The 15,709-nt window shown below is 36.9% G+C and overlaps 1 protein-coding gene across 4 annotated transcripts in view; it reads right to left on the bottom strand.

Moving 5' to 3' along the window:
* Nucleotides 1–15,709, bottom strand: part of Mme (membrane metallo-endopeptidase) — a 118,554-nt gene that overhangs the window by 31,029 nt on the left and 71,816 nt on the right. For all 4 annotated transcript variants that reach the window (XM_013518633.1, XM_013518632.1, XM_005393061.2 and 1 more), the window contains exons 9-15: nucleotides 9,614–9,748; nucleotides 6,871–6,972; nucleotides 5,267–5,403; nucleotides 5,064–5,157; nucleotides 3,808–3,936; nucleotides 2,945–3,043; nucleotides 204–284 (exon numbers count right to left, since the gene is read on the bottom strand). In XM_013518633.1, the coding sequence (XP_013374087.1) occupies nucleotides 204–284; nucleotides 2,945–3,043; nucleotides 3,808–3,936; nucleotides 5,064–5,157; nucleotides 5,267–5,403; nucleotides 6,871–6,972; nucleotides 9,614–9,748 (777 nt within the window). The remainder of the gene's footprint in view (nucleotides 1–203; nucleotides 285–2,944; nucleotides 3,044–3,807; nucleotides 3,937–5,063; nucleotides 5,158–5,266; nucleotides 5,404–6,870; nucleotides 6,973–9,613; nucleotides 9,749–15,709) is intronic.

Below are 15,709 nucleotides of genomic sequence, written 5' to 3'. Positions count from 1 at the left end.
GGAAACCAGGGCAATAAAACCCAACACAGTCCCCTGAAACAGAAGGCTGAGTAAGAAATATGGTATTAGCATCCATGGTAAGGTTCCACATCATAAGGCCCACCGTTTCAGGCTAGCTCACGTAATTTCGGGCATCCTCTAGCTAGAAATGACACTGCCGCCAGCCCCAGGTAGCATTAGCCAGAGCCTTTGTAGAGACTTACCTCAACGTATTCATTATTCAGTTTGTTATCGTTTGAAACAATGTCATCAGGGTAGCCTATCCTTTCTTTAATTGCTAAGGCCTGTGGAAATTATAATATTAAAGATGAGGATGATTACATAAGTTTCAAACACAAACATTCTAATTTGCCCCAGATGGGCAGTTGAATAACACGCTCTACATGGTTTACAAAAGGAATATCCGACAACACGCAGCCAGACTTCTTTGCAATGGATTTTTCCTTGGATTAAAAAAAGTTTAAAATTTAGCTTCCAGTGCTGTGCTCTTACAGGCTCAACTTTCCCAAGAAAACAAAAATGAAAACTGACAGAAGTCATTGCTTCACATATACTGCGTTTTTATGAACTTTTCTCTCTGAAGGATTGCTCTCTTTAATTTTATAGCAGAGGTAATATTTAGAGCTTCCATTCTTGCAAGATACAATTATCTCTCTGCTTCACTGATTTGGTGTAGAAAACAGTTAAGGGCTTTCACAGGTTTAGAGCTAATGCTCTTTCTGAACATTGGTTCCTGGAGTTTCTGGACTTTTTATTTTGCAGTTTTCTTTTTCCTCCAAAGTCTGTGTACCTATCTACAAGGTAAATGAGTGACATTTTAAAGAAGCGAAAAACAGTTTTTCTTTTTACCCTGGCTCATACGATACCCTTACCATTACTATTTTATTTTTATTATTTTAAAATGACTTTGCTGGGCTGGGGATTTAGCTCAGCGGCAAAGCGCCTGCCTGGCAAGCGCAAGGTCGTGAGTTCGGTTCCTGGTACCAGAGAAAAAAACCAAAAAACCAAAAAAAAAAAAAAAAAAGACTTTGCTTACTTTTATTATTTATTATGACTTGCTTACTGCTTGTTATTTCCATTTTTATTTTTTTTTATTTCTCTCTCATGTTGGTCACAGATGTTTCAGTTTTTATTTATTGTATCTTATTGCTCTTAAATGATTTAATTAATTAAAGATCGCCATGGAGAATGAAGCTTTCACCTCTGTCCACTTCTTACAAGTTTCCATGTTATCCACTCCTTACACATCAGTCCTTTCTCAGTGCAGCTTTATTTCCTGGAAGATATTTTCCCTTAGCATATTCTCAGGGACACAAATTTTACAGGAAGTAAAGGGTACTACACAAAAAGGTTTGTTGTCAAATACTTTGGGTAAATACTACACAAAACAGGCACCTTTCCTTATTGCAAGACTTCTTAGAATTTGAAAATGGTTAGTTTCTAAGGTTAGAATCTAAGTTTTGTGTATGTGTCCAAGAAGATGAATGAATTTATGAATTTATTCATAAAAAATATGTTTTAAGTACCCTGCAAGAGTCAGGTACTGTCAAGGACTAAGGATGCGATGCTAGGCAAAATTTTCTATACCCCATAGCTTGCTGAAAAGAGCCATGGTGGGCAGTGACATAAATAGAAACATATTTTGGTCTGGTGCCGGCTGATCATTCCCTAGAAGCATATTACTTAGCCCAGGGGGGGATCAGACAAGCTTCCTATAGGAAGTGTTTCTTCAACTCTTTTGACTATGGGACTCCTCTGTGGAATAACGTGCAGGTACAGTGCTTTGTGACACACTTTGGAAATGCAGATCTAGAAGAATTCAATTGTCACATCAAACCCAGCTGTGTCATAGGCAGCTAAGACACTAAAGAAGCAATATGACATGAATGTCTGAGGAACTGGCAAGAATGACGGAAAGACAGTTGGACCTCTGGGCCTAAATTCTACTCCTAACCCCTGCATCTTAGGGATCTTTTCAGAGCTGATAAAAAGGACACCATTTCCATTTGGTTTAAAGCTGAATGAGAACTAGACCAGAGGTTGATTATCATAGGTTTATTATGGACTCCCATATTAGTCTAAAGAATGTCTGTTCTTTTTTCCACCTTAACTATAGGAGAACAGTCAGAATGGATGTTGCGGTCAAAAGCAGGTTCATAGCTTTCATAGAACATGTTCCCCGAAAATTTTACATAATTCTTTTTTTTTTTTTTTTGGTTTTTCTCCGGTACCGGGAACCGAACCCACGACCTTGTGCTTGCCAGGCAGGTGCTTTTGCTGCTGAGCTAAATCCCCAGCCCCTACATAATTCAAAAGACAAACAGATATAGTAACTTTAAGCTTAATACTTCCTTAGAAATCTTATTCATATACAAGATATTAAAAATTTCAATAAAAGCTGCTCATTAAATGTAGATAGAAATAAATGTAAAAAGTATCCCTTTAATCATATACTTTATAACACATAAATGATATACCATCTTATATTTACTTTAACAGAAATTTAATACTTTTTTCTCCTTTGGTCATGCAAAAAACTAGGATATGTTTTAACAGTTTAACTGGAATTTTACATTATAAATTAAGAGGACATGATTTTGACCCACTGGATCTTTTAGATTATTTTTGGTAGAAGGATAAAATATATGAACCACTGGTATGTTAGCCTTTATTTCTTTATTAATTCACATAACATTTCCCTCGTTTTCTAAAGTCTTCCTTTAAAGAAAGGAATAATTACATATGGATGATGCTTCCTGCAGAGATAAAGGACGGAAATCATTTTTTAAAGTTTTTATCCATGAAAATTGTCCCACGAAACATTACATCCTGAAGGAACTTGAAATTTTTATAAACAATCTAGGATTACATTTTTTCCTACATGTGTTTAAAGTTAAACTTTTCCTATAAAAAGTTGTACTTTGATAGACCTTCTGGTCCTTACCTTTTCTTCAGCTTTCTTTTTTGTTTCTGTATCCATCCAGGAGAGCTCATCTAAAGTCTGAATAAAAACTTTCCGGATCTGTGCAATCAAATCTTCAACCTCAAATGCAAAGTGCAAAAGCCAAATTAGACCATCCATTAAGTCTTTGTAACAACGATTTTAAAAAGAAGAGCTACATGCTATGTTTATACGATGCAATATGTTAATAAATGTAAAATTATAGACAAACTGAAATTCAGGTCAATAAAAGTATAGGATCATTATATTTTAAAACAATACTGCTATTATCAACATTTCTGATTAAATAGGTCCTAAATATGTGCATTTTAATTTTAAAAAATTATCTTTAGAATGTAATGATCCCCGCCATCATTATAAGAAGAAACAGTATTAGCTATTATTACCATTAGTGGTTTAGTTAAGCGTAAAGTAAAATTTTTCAACATGTCATTAAGTTCCACTGTCTTTGTTTCAGTAACACTGAAAAATGGAGTACGTTTCTTACCCTTTAAAGCCTGATTTATTTTCTAGGTATTTAAGACAATGTTAATGTTTGGCCAATTTGGAGAATAAAAGTTTATAAATGACTACTCAATAGCACATGTGACTGGGTATTCTAAATACAGTGCATCTGGAGAATGGGCAGTTGGTTTTGAATTAAACAACATGAGGAACCAAAACCATAATCAGACTCTTGAGGGATAGGAGGTGAGATTTATTAGTGAACAATTACATAGTATTATTTGGAGGTTCTCTAATTAATAAAATTTCAGCCAAATTATGGACGATCATAATTGCCCATGAGCGGAAACAAATGAAGAGTGCGCTGCGGAGTTGACGACGTATTGTGTTGAAAACATTACCACATGTTTACTCTCTCCAGCAAACGCCGCTCTCACATAAAGCCTTCCCACAGCATTTTCCATATTCCCATTGACATAGTTTGCACAGCGTCTCCAAGTTGCCGTTTCTGATGTTGTTCCATAAAGGGCCTATAAAAGAGAAAAAGGGAAATGGCCAGGAGTAGAGGGTGGGAGCACAAATTCCACATGACTCCATTCTTTACGTCTCCTCTAAATCCTGGCACACTCATCAGTCCTCCTCACAAAGCAGGTGTCCCTAGCTCACCATATAGTACAACCTGATACTTAAAACGCGATCTAAAAACAGGGTATATTTTCAGAGGCATGTCCCAGTACAGCTTTTGGCTATCAGCAGTTAATAGCCTTCTAGAAAGCTTTAGGAAAAAAAATACAACATTGTACCCACTGCATAAATATAAATGTGAAGTAATGCCCAGTAAATGTAACAGGGGGATATCTTACCCACAAGAAAATGCATTTCTGCTTTTTAATGCTTTAACTGAACTTCAAATACTTTACCAAAACTAAATTGTATAAATTTAAGTATAGATGAGGGAATTGATGTAAGGGAAATTTAGCATAGTTACATTTTTATGTTCCCTAACTTTAGAAATGTGTCTACGCATTCTTTTTAAGGTTTAAAAATGGGAATTGTGGACCACTCACAGTTATTTTCTTTCCAGGATAACAACCAGTAGGTTAGCTAGAATTTCTCCTCCCTCAATCCCTCCTGTCCATTCCCCCGACAGTGAGACTACAATGCTGACTGCTTAAATAACAAAGGAACAGCCTAAGTAAAGGCTCTAAGTCTGCACTGCCAGGTGGGTGTCCTCTCCAGGGACTGTCTGCATCACTGTAGTCCATCTGTGTGTACTTCCACTGTGCTAAGAGCGTCTGAAAATCAAGTTAATTGAGAAAGACACCCCTAGAATAGCTTGAAACACAACAGCAACAACAACAACAACAACAGTAATACATCGATGCAGCATTCTTTCCTGAAATGTTCATTTAACCAATGGTAACTCCTTACAGGGCTTGTGATCAGAATGCCACGGTAATCACCAAAAGATGGCACAGGCAATGATGACTGACCTCCTTCCTAGGTGACATATACCTTAAATGTGTGCAAAATAACCCAATTTGGCACTGTGTCTTTTGCAAAGTTCACCACTTTCTAGCAGTGTACATGGTAAGCCTTCGTAGCCATGTATTTCTTTATGCTTTAAGTCTTAAGAAAAGAGAGATTTTTTCTTCACCTTGCGGAAAGCATTTCTGGACTCCTTGTAGGTTCGGCTGAGGCTGCTTACAAGATCCATTATGAACCTCCAGGACATTAAATTTTGAAGATCTCTGTATAAAAAAACCCACCACCCAGCAACAGAAAAGATGAGGCTGCAAAGCTTCTAAAGAGCGACATGAAATGTAAACTTTGAGGACATGGGCAGTCTGACATACCTACCTGGCAGAATATTTGGTAAGAATGGGCTTAAGTTTGACTAAATATTCTGGAGCGTATACAACCACCTCTTCCTCATTTGGGATATTAATATTCACAGTTGACATGATCTCATTTGTGAAATTTGACCAGCTGAATGGCTGGGAAAAAAGCAGGCATAAAACATTAAGTAATTATGGAATGCTTTTTCTTTGTCCCACGATTTTGTTACAGTGAGGTCAGACGTCACAGGGTGTCAGCTGCAACACTACATAATTATCTCAATAGTCAGTTTTTTATTTGTTTGAGATTTTCCCCTCATTTTTCAATCGGCTTTTGAATAAATACTAGTTCTGCAACATGTTATTTAGATAGCAGAGTTATACCAACCATCTAAGAACAAAAACAAAGCTTCTAAGCTTTGAGAACATACAAATTAGAAACTAGCTCAGTGTCTTCGTATTCTAAACAATATTTTAAAAAAGAAGAAAAAGAAACAGCTTTAAAAATAAAGCTTCTTTCATTTATGCAAAAACGAAAACATGCATTAAGTGTTGGCCTTTTATAAGTAGGTGTTAATAAACTGTTCAAACACAGCAACACACCTCAGCGGCGCTCCCGCCACAAATGCTAGCACAGTTATAGCAGAGGCTTAGTGTTACGAAGCAAACACAAGACCACATTTTAAATAATTACTATTGGTCTATAAGCATCCAGTTTTTGTACTTCAGAAGCTAATTTACAGTGGCAAACCGATGGACTCTTGCTTGCTACTCCTTAAATGAGAATTGAGAGCATTTCAGATTGTTAATATTTTACTCTGTCTAGATACACACAAAGATCATTTATTAAGTAGGAGGTACAATGCTCTATCCTTGACTTCTTTGATGGTTTGGACCACTTTTTCAAAACATATTTTTTAAACACACACTATATTAAAAAGTGTTAGGTAAGAAATGTCTAATTCAATAAGTTACACCTTTTTAAAAAGTCCTTGTTTTCTAGTATTAGAGTGAAGGAAAATTCTATCACTGCCTTTGATAGCTCATACATTTTCTCTGTGAATATTGCTTCTCTTCCCAACTCAATGCATTAGCTAATATACCAGAATAAATTAGGAGACCAAAAAAAAGAGATTATTAGATAATCAAAAAGAAGTCTATATTAGACTCTATGAGACAGTTTCTTATTTTTGTATTCGATTTTTCTGTTATTTTTCTGAGCACTGTACATGGCCTTGATGAGAATATGGAAAGTTCTACAAATATATTATCCTCTTTTAGGAGTTACAAGGAAATTTAGTGTTTTATTATTTGACAGCCCAAGTCAAATGACTCTATAATGGACTCTGAAAATTTTTTTCCAAACCCTTTTCTACAACAATTTCTGAAATTATTTTACATCTGTCTTGAAAAGAATTTGACCATTCATTTTAATTAAATATACACGTTTTTAAATATTCCCCCAACCATCTTGTCACGAAATCAAATGTCTGCTGTCATCTAAATTCATTCTGCAATTCCATTTATTTCAACAAGTAAATAATTAATGACTTTTAAAAACAGTGTTTTACTGTTATAGTTTTAGGCAATGACAGGGTAATAAGCTACATAAAACTTGCTACTTACCTTTCCATTGATCTCCAATGAAAAATTATTTTGGAGCTGAGTCAAAGTCATTTTGTTATAAAGAAGCATTGGGTCATTGCGATCTTCCGATTTAGTTGTAGCCTATGGATATAATTTTTGATCATTAATTTAAAACGAGGAAAAACGTAAATTTATGTGAGTTACAAAGAAATACAGGATAGGCACAGCACAATTTGATTTAAGTTCTATTTTGTATTCATTTTGTAATTTATTTTGGCATATCAAGAAGTGAAACTTAAAAGATTTTATGTATGCAGTATGATTAAAAATACAGTGAAATTTTATTAAAAATTCATACAGTAAAATATACATTGCCCTGGATAATTGCCCCTGGATTTGAACACACATGTATCATCATTTTTGCCACTTTTTGAAGGAGTCCTGGCATTCCTCTCTTGTGTCTTTAGTTGCATTTTCATGGTGGCCTTGGTGCTCTGAATCTGCTTTAAAAGTTTAGCTTTCATGGTCATTCTGACATTGAGGAAGATCCAGAGTTTCCACCGTGCAGATCTGGTGAGAAGGCGGGTGAGGACACACTGTGTGTTTTCAGAGCTTGTCTCTCTGTGAGGTGGTGCTGGCCAGCGGCATTCACCACATTTGCTCACACCTTGTACAGCCGCTCAAAACAGGACTCAAACAACCTCTTCAGAAAGTGGCAAGAACGCTGGCATAACGTGTAAAGTGAGGGAAAGTATTCTGAAGAATCATTTAAAAAATTTAAATATTGACTATATATTTTGATCACTCCATGTATATTGAGAAACAGTTATAGAGATTTGGCTTCATGTCCAATTTAAAAATCGTCAAAAATCTTTTCATTGGGCATGATGATGTGTGTCTGTAAATCCAGCACTCTGAGAGGCCAGGGCAGGAGGACTGCGAGTCTGAGACCAGCCTGCATAACCTAGGAACTTAGTGAGACCCTGTCTCAAGATAAAACCTAAAAAGGTATGGTAATGTCGCTCACTGCAAAAGCCCTAGGTTCAATGCCTAGTGACACACACACACACACACACACACACACAACCTTTTCATATTTTCATATCTGCCAAGCCATGTAAGCAATACTGCAGGCCGTGGCTGATGAGCAGCTCAGTTGTGCCTGTAACTATTTTATATTGTAACCTTTTTGGATACGGTCACCTCTATCTCATCTCTCAAACACTCTGTCTCCAATACCCATCTTATCATTCAATGCCCTGGTTAAAATTCAGCTGTAATAGTTTGCACAGTAATGTATGGCAAATAACACAGAAAATTCCTAGTATATAGCACAATCGGGTTGCAGGTTAGCTGAGAAGAATGGTAATGCTTTCTACTGTAGTGACTGTCTCTGCATTCTGCCTAACTAGCTTCATGTTCTGTACTCAACAACATCCAATTTTATGCTTTACATTGAATCTAAAGAGAAAAGAAAATAGCAAGTCCCTATCTAGTGTTTGAAATGAATAGAAGAAATTTAAGTGAGGAGGGACAGAAGGTGAAGGTTTAAAGATGGGTATTATTACTTAATGACAATATTTAATATCCCCTTTAAGTACTGTATCGGTTTACTCACTAAAACAAAACAATTACTACAGAACATTTCCTGCATATAAAACAATGCTGGACCCTATGTGAGACACAGATGATGCCGAGACAACTAAAACCCCATGCCAATCTCAGAGTCTAAGATAGGGGAGAAAATATAGGAACAGATAGTTCTAAGGTAAAAATTAAACCACCTCCACAGCTCCAAGGCTGGTCAAAGGAAGACACAGGCTAGGGAAATAGGAATGGTGAAATCCAGGCAAGAAACTGTTCTCCTCCCACAGTTCTGTTCCCAACACACAACCACATATAAACCACCGAACTGCTTTTCATCCAGCTGCAGTTCCAAGCAGTCTTGCTGTGATTAGGGACTCCTGGTTCCCTGCAGCCCCAGGAAAGCTAGAATTGCTTTCCACGATCTTCACTCTTCAAGCCTCTGGTGAGCATAGAGAGTAGTGGTGAGCAGAGGAGCATCTAAGGGTGACTGTTATTGTTTGGCAATTCCAGAGGACTCTGTGGGTTCTACACTAAATCTGTGCATGAGTTCTGTCAGTAACCTGGGTGTCACTTAGAGTATGCTTGCTTAGGACTGAAGGTTTTTATCAAAGAACATGAGAAAAGAAAGTGCCAATGCACAGTCCAAGGGTTTATGTGAGTCAGCAGAGCTGCAGAAATATATTGTCGGCTTTCTCACTCAGTTCTTCCCACCTGACCCTCCCTGAGCTCACCAGTTGACAGTCTGAGCTCAGAAATATCACACTGCCCTACGACCATGCTCGGGGGCTAACCCTGCTTAGCACAGGGATTGGGATGATCTTTGTGATCACTTTAAATTTTAAAATAAACTTATTAGAAAAACTAAAACAGCTTTGTATGTGTCATCAGTCTCAAGGATATCTAACAACAGTTTGACAGTAAATGGTAAGAGTTTGTTGTAATCTACTTATAGTAGGCAATTAAGTATACCCAGTTTAATATGTGTCGAATTTAGTGTGTCTCTTAGATGTCAGGAATGTAATTTACTATACAATTCTAGTTTCAAAGATTCTCTTGAAGTCAACCATCCATTACCATGCTATGCTTTTCTTATCCTTTGGTTAGAGTTACACCTTTACCCTTAAAATATAATAGAGAGGCACAGGAAAAAAAAAACAGTTGACATTATTCAGGACATCAGAAAAATGTGTTTTACATTGGCAATTTCTTTTTCCAATTCCATAACTTTCTTCATTTCCAAAGAAAGTAGGTTTTCATCAACAGGCAATCCTTCTTCTTGACGAATCAATTTGGCCACAGAAATCATAAAATCCACATATGCTTCACAAGCCTGCAAGAAATAAATAATGAATTGGTGGCTAGCCTAAATATTCATGATGGTACTTTAAGTTAAAACATTTTTCTCAATTCAGTATTAATTTTTGGTAGCAGAGAAAGCACAAATAGAAATATTTTCCTAAGTTCTAAAAGAAATGACTTGCACAGGTTCTCAGAAGGTCAATGTATATTTTAATTAGAGCATAAAGCAGTGCAGAGAAGTAGCACTTGGAAAATCCTGAGTAATTTAGAACCATTTGGTTATGGAGATTATGCAATTTTCAATTTGCAATCAAGTTGTTTTCTTTGTAAGAATGCAGTTACAAAACACTCGATGAGCAATTATATTTTCCTTAAATAATAACATATTCCTTCACTCAATTTGCTTTTCTAGGCTCTCTGTGCCCATACATAATTATTTTTTCAGCTAGTCATGAAGAGACGCCCGCAAATTCATATAATGTGATCAGGGTATCTTTATAACTGTCTCCTCAGGTCAAGCAGTAATTTTTCATGAGGTTACTCTTGGATCTGCTCCAGCCCATGCCTGAGGGGTTTACCTAATTCCCTGGTGCTCCCATTACTGGCAAATTGTACTACATGATAGGTTTAGAATTCAGATTTCTTTTAAGAACTCAATTTCTTTATAGTTTATCTTCATATATATTTTAGTGTATAAAAGTAAACTATAAACTAGTTATATTACCAGCCTTTTACAGAATATATAAACATCTTATTTAAATTCAGTGACATTAAACCAGCAAATCTTGTTCCACTTTTGTTACATCTCAACAATTGCTACATATTAGCCATTACTATCCATCATCAATTAAAATAATGATCTTATCTAAATTTATCCAAAATTTAAGGTCCTGACATCAGCTTTACTACAGGCAAGACAAGCAACTATGATCATGAAAAACAGGCCCTGTAACTTGGAGATACATGCTTTTTTTATTTTTATTTTTATTTTTTTTTTTTTGGTTTTTCTCCGGTACCGGGAACCGAACTCATGACCTTGCACTTGCCAGGCAGGCGCTTTTGCCGCTGAGCTAAATCCCCAGCCCCACATGCTTTTTTTGAGATTGGCAGCAGGGTATTTTATGTCCCTAAGTATAAGGGGCAGCCTTACATTTATTGTGAGTGCAAACACATATTTGAATTTATAGTGGCTAAACCTAAACTGGTGGGGAAATGAAATACATTACCAAGCAAGAACCTAAGCAAAATGTCTCAATAGCCAATTTGAAAGTCTAGAGGTTTACATATTGCCATTTGGTGACCTTTATTAAATGCTATCAGACAGTTCCCTGCAGACAGGAGCCCGTTCTTTGCATGAACACGTAAAATGCTAGAACTTGCTGTATCTCTATCCACGGATCTGCTACTCAATAGGATGAACTATTTTTTGGCTGTGAATACATATTAAAAACCTAATTTCTAAGGTAACAGGAATAAGAAGATAATTTCATATATATTTTTACCAACTACGCTTTTCCTATTAAAAAGTAATCCCAATTCTGGTTTTATTTTGCAATAAATTAGTACAGCTGAAGTCATACCTCCTGAGATCAACTATTCCAAAGTATTAACATGCAGCTTTTTGAATTAACCATATTTCAAAGGATATAAATCTATCTTCTTTCAGCAGGGAATTACTACTGACTATGAAGGATTTCATTTGAATTTTCCAGTATCATCCAACTGAGATTTTTCTTCACTATATGAGATGCTTTATTGTTAATGAGGCGAGAAAACAATAAGAAGAATCCTCCTGTGGTACTTTGTTGATTGCAAACTGGTTCTACCTCAGTGTCTTCATCCTTACAGTTGCATTTAAAACCATAGAACTTTGGGGTAAGGCAAGCCCAAGAACTTTGGGTGATGTTTTTAGCCTGGTCCCACAAAACTGGTAACACTGGAAAACTGTAAAACTGGTAACATTTCTTGGGAAACTGGTAGCACGTGACGGCTTTAGTTTCTTTTTTCTTGGTTTTGGTTTTTCTCCAGTACCGGGAACCGAACTCACGACCTTGCGCTTGCCAGGCAGGCGCTTTGCCGCTGAGCTAAATCCCCAGCCCCAATGGCATTAGTTTCTGATGTGCCCGAATATTCAATATAGTCACATGGAATACACTACTTCCTTTAACGCATTCCAGCCTTGTAACCACGCCATTGTGACTGATGAAAACACATGGCTTAATATCCTACAGCTTCCAAATGCATCAAAGAGCTGTCAAAATCCAAGTCTACTGTCGAAGCTGAATTCATTTTACATGACAGGATTTGATTCTACCTGAAGGTTTTAATTTTCTTTCTTAAAATGCTTTGAGATATGTAAAATGCCAAATGAGTCTAGTTGTCACTATTTGGGGTAAAAGTAAGTGACACACATTTTAACCCTTAAATAGTACCTTGGAAAAAATAGTACTTTGTGTTAATTTTAAAACTGAAATTTAATTTTTAGTTTTTGTGACTGAGAGAGCATTCACTTGTCAGCACACGGGCCAGAGTCAGCCATCCTTTCGATAGTCATGTCAGCTTCTTTGATGACAGAGTAAATCAGTGATCCTTTGTATGTGAAAGAACCAGCAACCCCCAAACAACTACGCAGCCCTTTCTAAAAAGTAAGTCTTACCACTTATAAAGCAGTTTCAAAGGGATAATTGTTTTAAACATTTTCGTAAAATCCATACAGTAGCAAGCAATTTCATGGTATTTGAAATCCCATACTATTAATGAGATAATATGTATGATTACCAGCACTATGGGTCTTTCCTCTCACTAGAACTATCTTCATTTTGCAGGACCGGGCACTGATATTCAAAAATTGGCTTTTTGGAAGTAGTAATCCTCTCACCTCGGTAAAAGCTGATGCTTGTTAGAGTTATCAGGGAAGAAGAAGGCAATGCCATTTGACTATTTCCCTTCAAACTTCAGTATCATTAGTCATCATTAATGTTATTATTATTAATTTTGTTTTGTTTTCTTTCCAGTACCGGGAATCGAACTCACGACCTTCAGCTTGCCAGGCACGCGCTGTGCTGCTGAGCTAAATCCCCAGCCCCCAGTCATCGTTAATGAATGACAGCAAGACCCAGAGAAGAAATGAAAGCTTTGCAGTCAGATTGATGACATCTAAGTACCTTAGTGGGCCAGCTATCTATGGATCAGAGATTTCATTTCTAGGCACCCAGCTTTTCACCATTTCTCTGTCTTCCTCTTCCTGGAAAGAAAACCTATACAATGTACTGCAGGAAAGTAACTGAGAAGTCACAGAACTGTGCTATTTTTAGCCACCAACACTGGAGGATATTTAAATATTACACAGGAAGTTTTCTGGGGGAGCACACAGGGACACCAAGCAGGAAAGATATTTCCTATCAAAAAGGTTTGAGAACCTTTCCTAGTTTAAGCAGCATGTTAAACAACGTGCAGCTGCCAGCACAGAAAGGGCTACTCCACACAGAAGGGCTGCAAAAATACACAGTCACACAGCATTCCCGGGGACTATCAATGAGACGCAGCCTGAACCCAAGCATGACTACAGGACAGGAGAAATAAAAGACTCTACCTTGCACAAAGATGAAGACTGTCTGCGGCTTTCAAACTAGATAGGCCCCGGAGAGCCACACAAGACCTTTTAAGGTTTATTGCATACAGTGTTTCCTAGCCATGTCACTAGAACAACTTTATGTTTTATGAACCCACATTTAGAAGCTGTATATAGACCTTTTTACAAACTAGGTTCGGTCAATCTCCCCAAATGTTCTTATCATATTCTCTAGGTCCCAAGATAAAGTGGCCTTGTGTGTTTTGTTAAGTATAGACACCTGGGCTGGGTAAAATCTTCTGGGCTATTGATCACTTGGTAGCCACAAAGGAGAAAATGAGGCAACTAGCTTCTCTTGGGGCTTGTGTCCTATCAAGTCAGAGCTATCTTAAAGAGTGAGCCTCAGTCTATGCATTTATGGACATGCCGGCTCAGTAGTTTAAAGTACACACTTTTCCTGTCATGAGAGAGACACCTATAAAAGCTATCTTAGGTCTTCTCACATTTCTGTATCTCACTTGCTGCTGTCTGAGTCCACCATCACTTTTCACCTAGATTACCTCGTGGCCTCTTCTGATCTCTCCGCCTCCATTCTAACATATTCTACAAAGAGCAGCCAGACACCCACCCACTCCTGTTCCCAGTCATTAGTTATCATGCATTATTTTATTTCATTTTAACACCATCTCAATTTAGCCTACTGCCTTAAATTATTTACTAGTTTTTTTCCCTGTCTATCTCCTCCCATCAGAACACAAATTCCATGAGAGCAACAATCTTGTTTCCTTGGAGTCCCTAATGCCTAGAAAACTCTGTTACACGGCAGACTCTCAATAAATAGCAAAGAATAAATTTGAATTTTAAGTCTATTATGTTTTTCACTCATTGCATTTCATCAGCACTTCTCAACTCCAGGCCTGAGCTGTTTCTTTCTTCTTGTATTTTAGGTGCACAGAAAAATAAAATTATATCTAAGTTCTAATCTCAGCTCCAGTTTTCAGTCACTCCCCCAAAGGACTGCCCATCTCAGCTTGCACACCTTTCTAGGTATACCACTAACACATCCTCCTGTCTTATGAGCCCACAGATTTCAGAGGCGCTCTAAATGAACCATGTAACTCAGGCCTTCTCCTGTGCCATGGACTGCGGTACTGTATCTCACAGATTCTAATCTCCAACCCCTGTGTTTTCTCCTCGGACTCCTATCTTCTAACCCCATGGTTTTCTCCCTGTTGTTTTAGCCATGAAATGTTCTGTTCAAGTAGATATTTTGTTGGTGTATAAACAAACAAGCAAAAAAAAAAGTCAAGCTCTTCTTGAAATGTGTATATGTGTGGGTGTAACTTCAAAAAGGCCTGCCACTGGCACATATGAAGTAGTTCCTAAATTTTGAAACTGCCCTATCCTATTCTGCCTTTACAGAACAGAGAATAAACATACCTGTAATCTATCCACATCTATAATCATACTCAAATATTTTGGATTGCTGACCTACAGATCTCCTTACACAGGAGGACAAAGTAACAACTAGCCTTGATGAGTAACAACTAGCTTAGAAGTAACAAAGTAACAATTAGCTTAGAGGGAAGAGAAACTACAGCTTTGAGATCAGTTCCAATTCATTGCCCATACAGAGTTCAGATGCTCTTTCGAAGATGAGTGATACTTTTAAAAATTAGGGTCATCGTCCCTCTCATAAGAACTTTCTTACACGTGATGGTTGATTGGCTGCACTTTAAAATTCCAAGAATGGCAACGATTATCTTTTAGGGGCAATGTATATCTCTCATATTGGTTTCCTACCATAGAAACGTATATCTTTGTTTTGAATCTCAATACTTTTATCTTCTGGAAGGTAATGTGTCATTAAAGTATCTTTCAGATAATGAGAATACCTTAGAGCCCTGTCTTTAATGAGAGATTCAGTGTAAGAGATTTCCTGATGAACTCATTTCATTAAGTATGTCATTAAGAGCAGACATGGTGAATATGTGTCCTTTTGTGCGGTGAAAAGCCCATTCTGTTTCACTTGTCCTTTCTAGGTTGACTATTAGATTCATCTATAGATCCTATAATTTGTTTGGATTCAATGTGTATCCTTAATCCTAAACAGAGAATGCAGTGAACAATCACAATGATTTTTATAATTGGATATACCTCTTATTATGATCAAGACACTCCTATAGGGCTGTTCATGCTATTGAAATCATTAAATACCAACAAAACATGCTCTTCTAGACTTTTAGAGATGGAATCAACTGGGGACAGATGGTATATACAATAGAATGCTAGGCATTACAGAGTCCAATGAACTCAAGCTGGACAAGAGGGTAAAAGATTATTTACAAAGACATAAACATGGATCAAAATTTCCAGTATTCTCTTTCTGAATAGTTATTGTCTTGTGTTGTACTTTAGCCC

This window comes from Chinchilla lanigera, unplaced genomic scaffold (assembly GCF_000276665.1).
Source record: "Chinchilla lanigera isolate Chin_1 unplaced genomic scaffold, ChiLan1.0 scaffold00047, whole genome shotgun sequence".
NCBI classification, from domain to species: Eukaryota; Metazoa; Chordata; class Mammalia; order Rodentia; family Chinchillidae; genus Chinchilla; species Chinchilla lanigera.
This window is presented reverse-complemented; position numbering and strand designations above follow the sequence as displayed.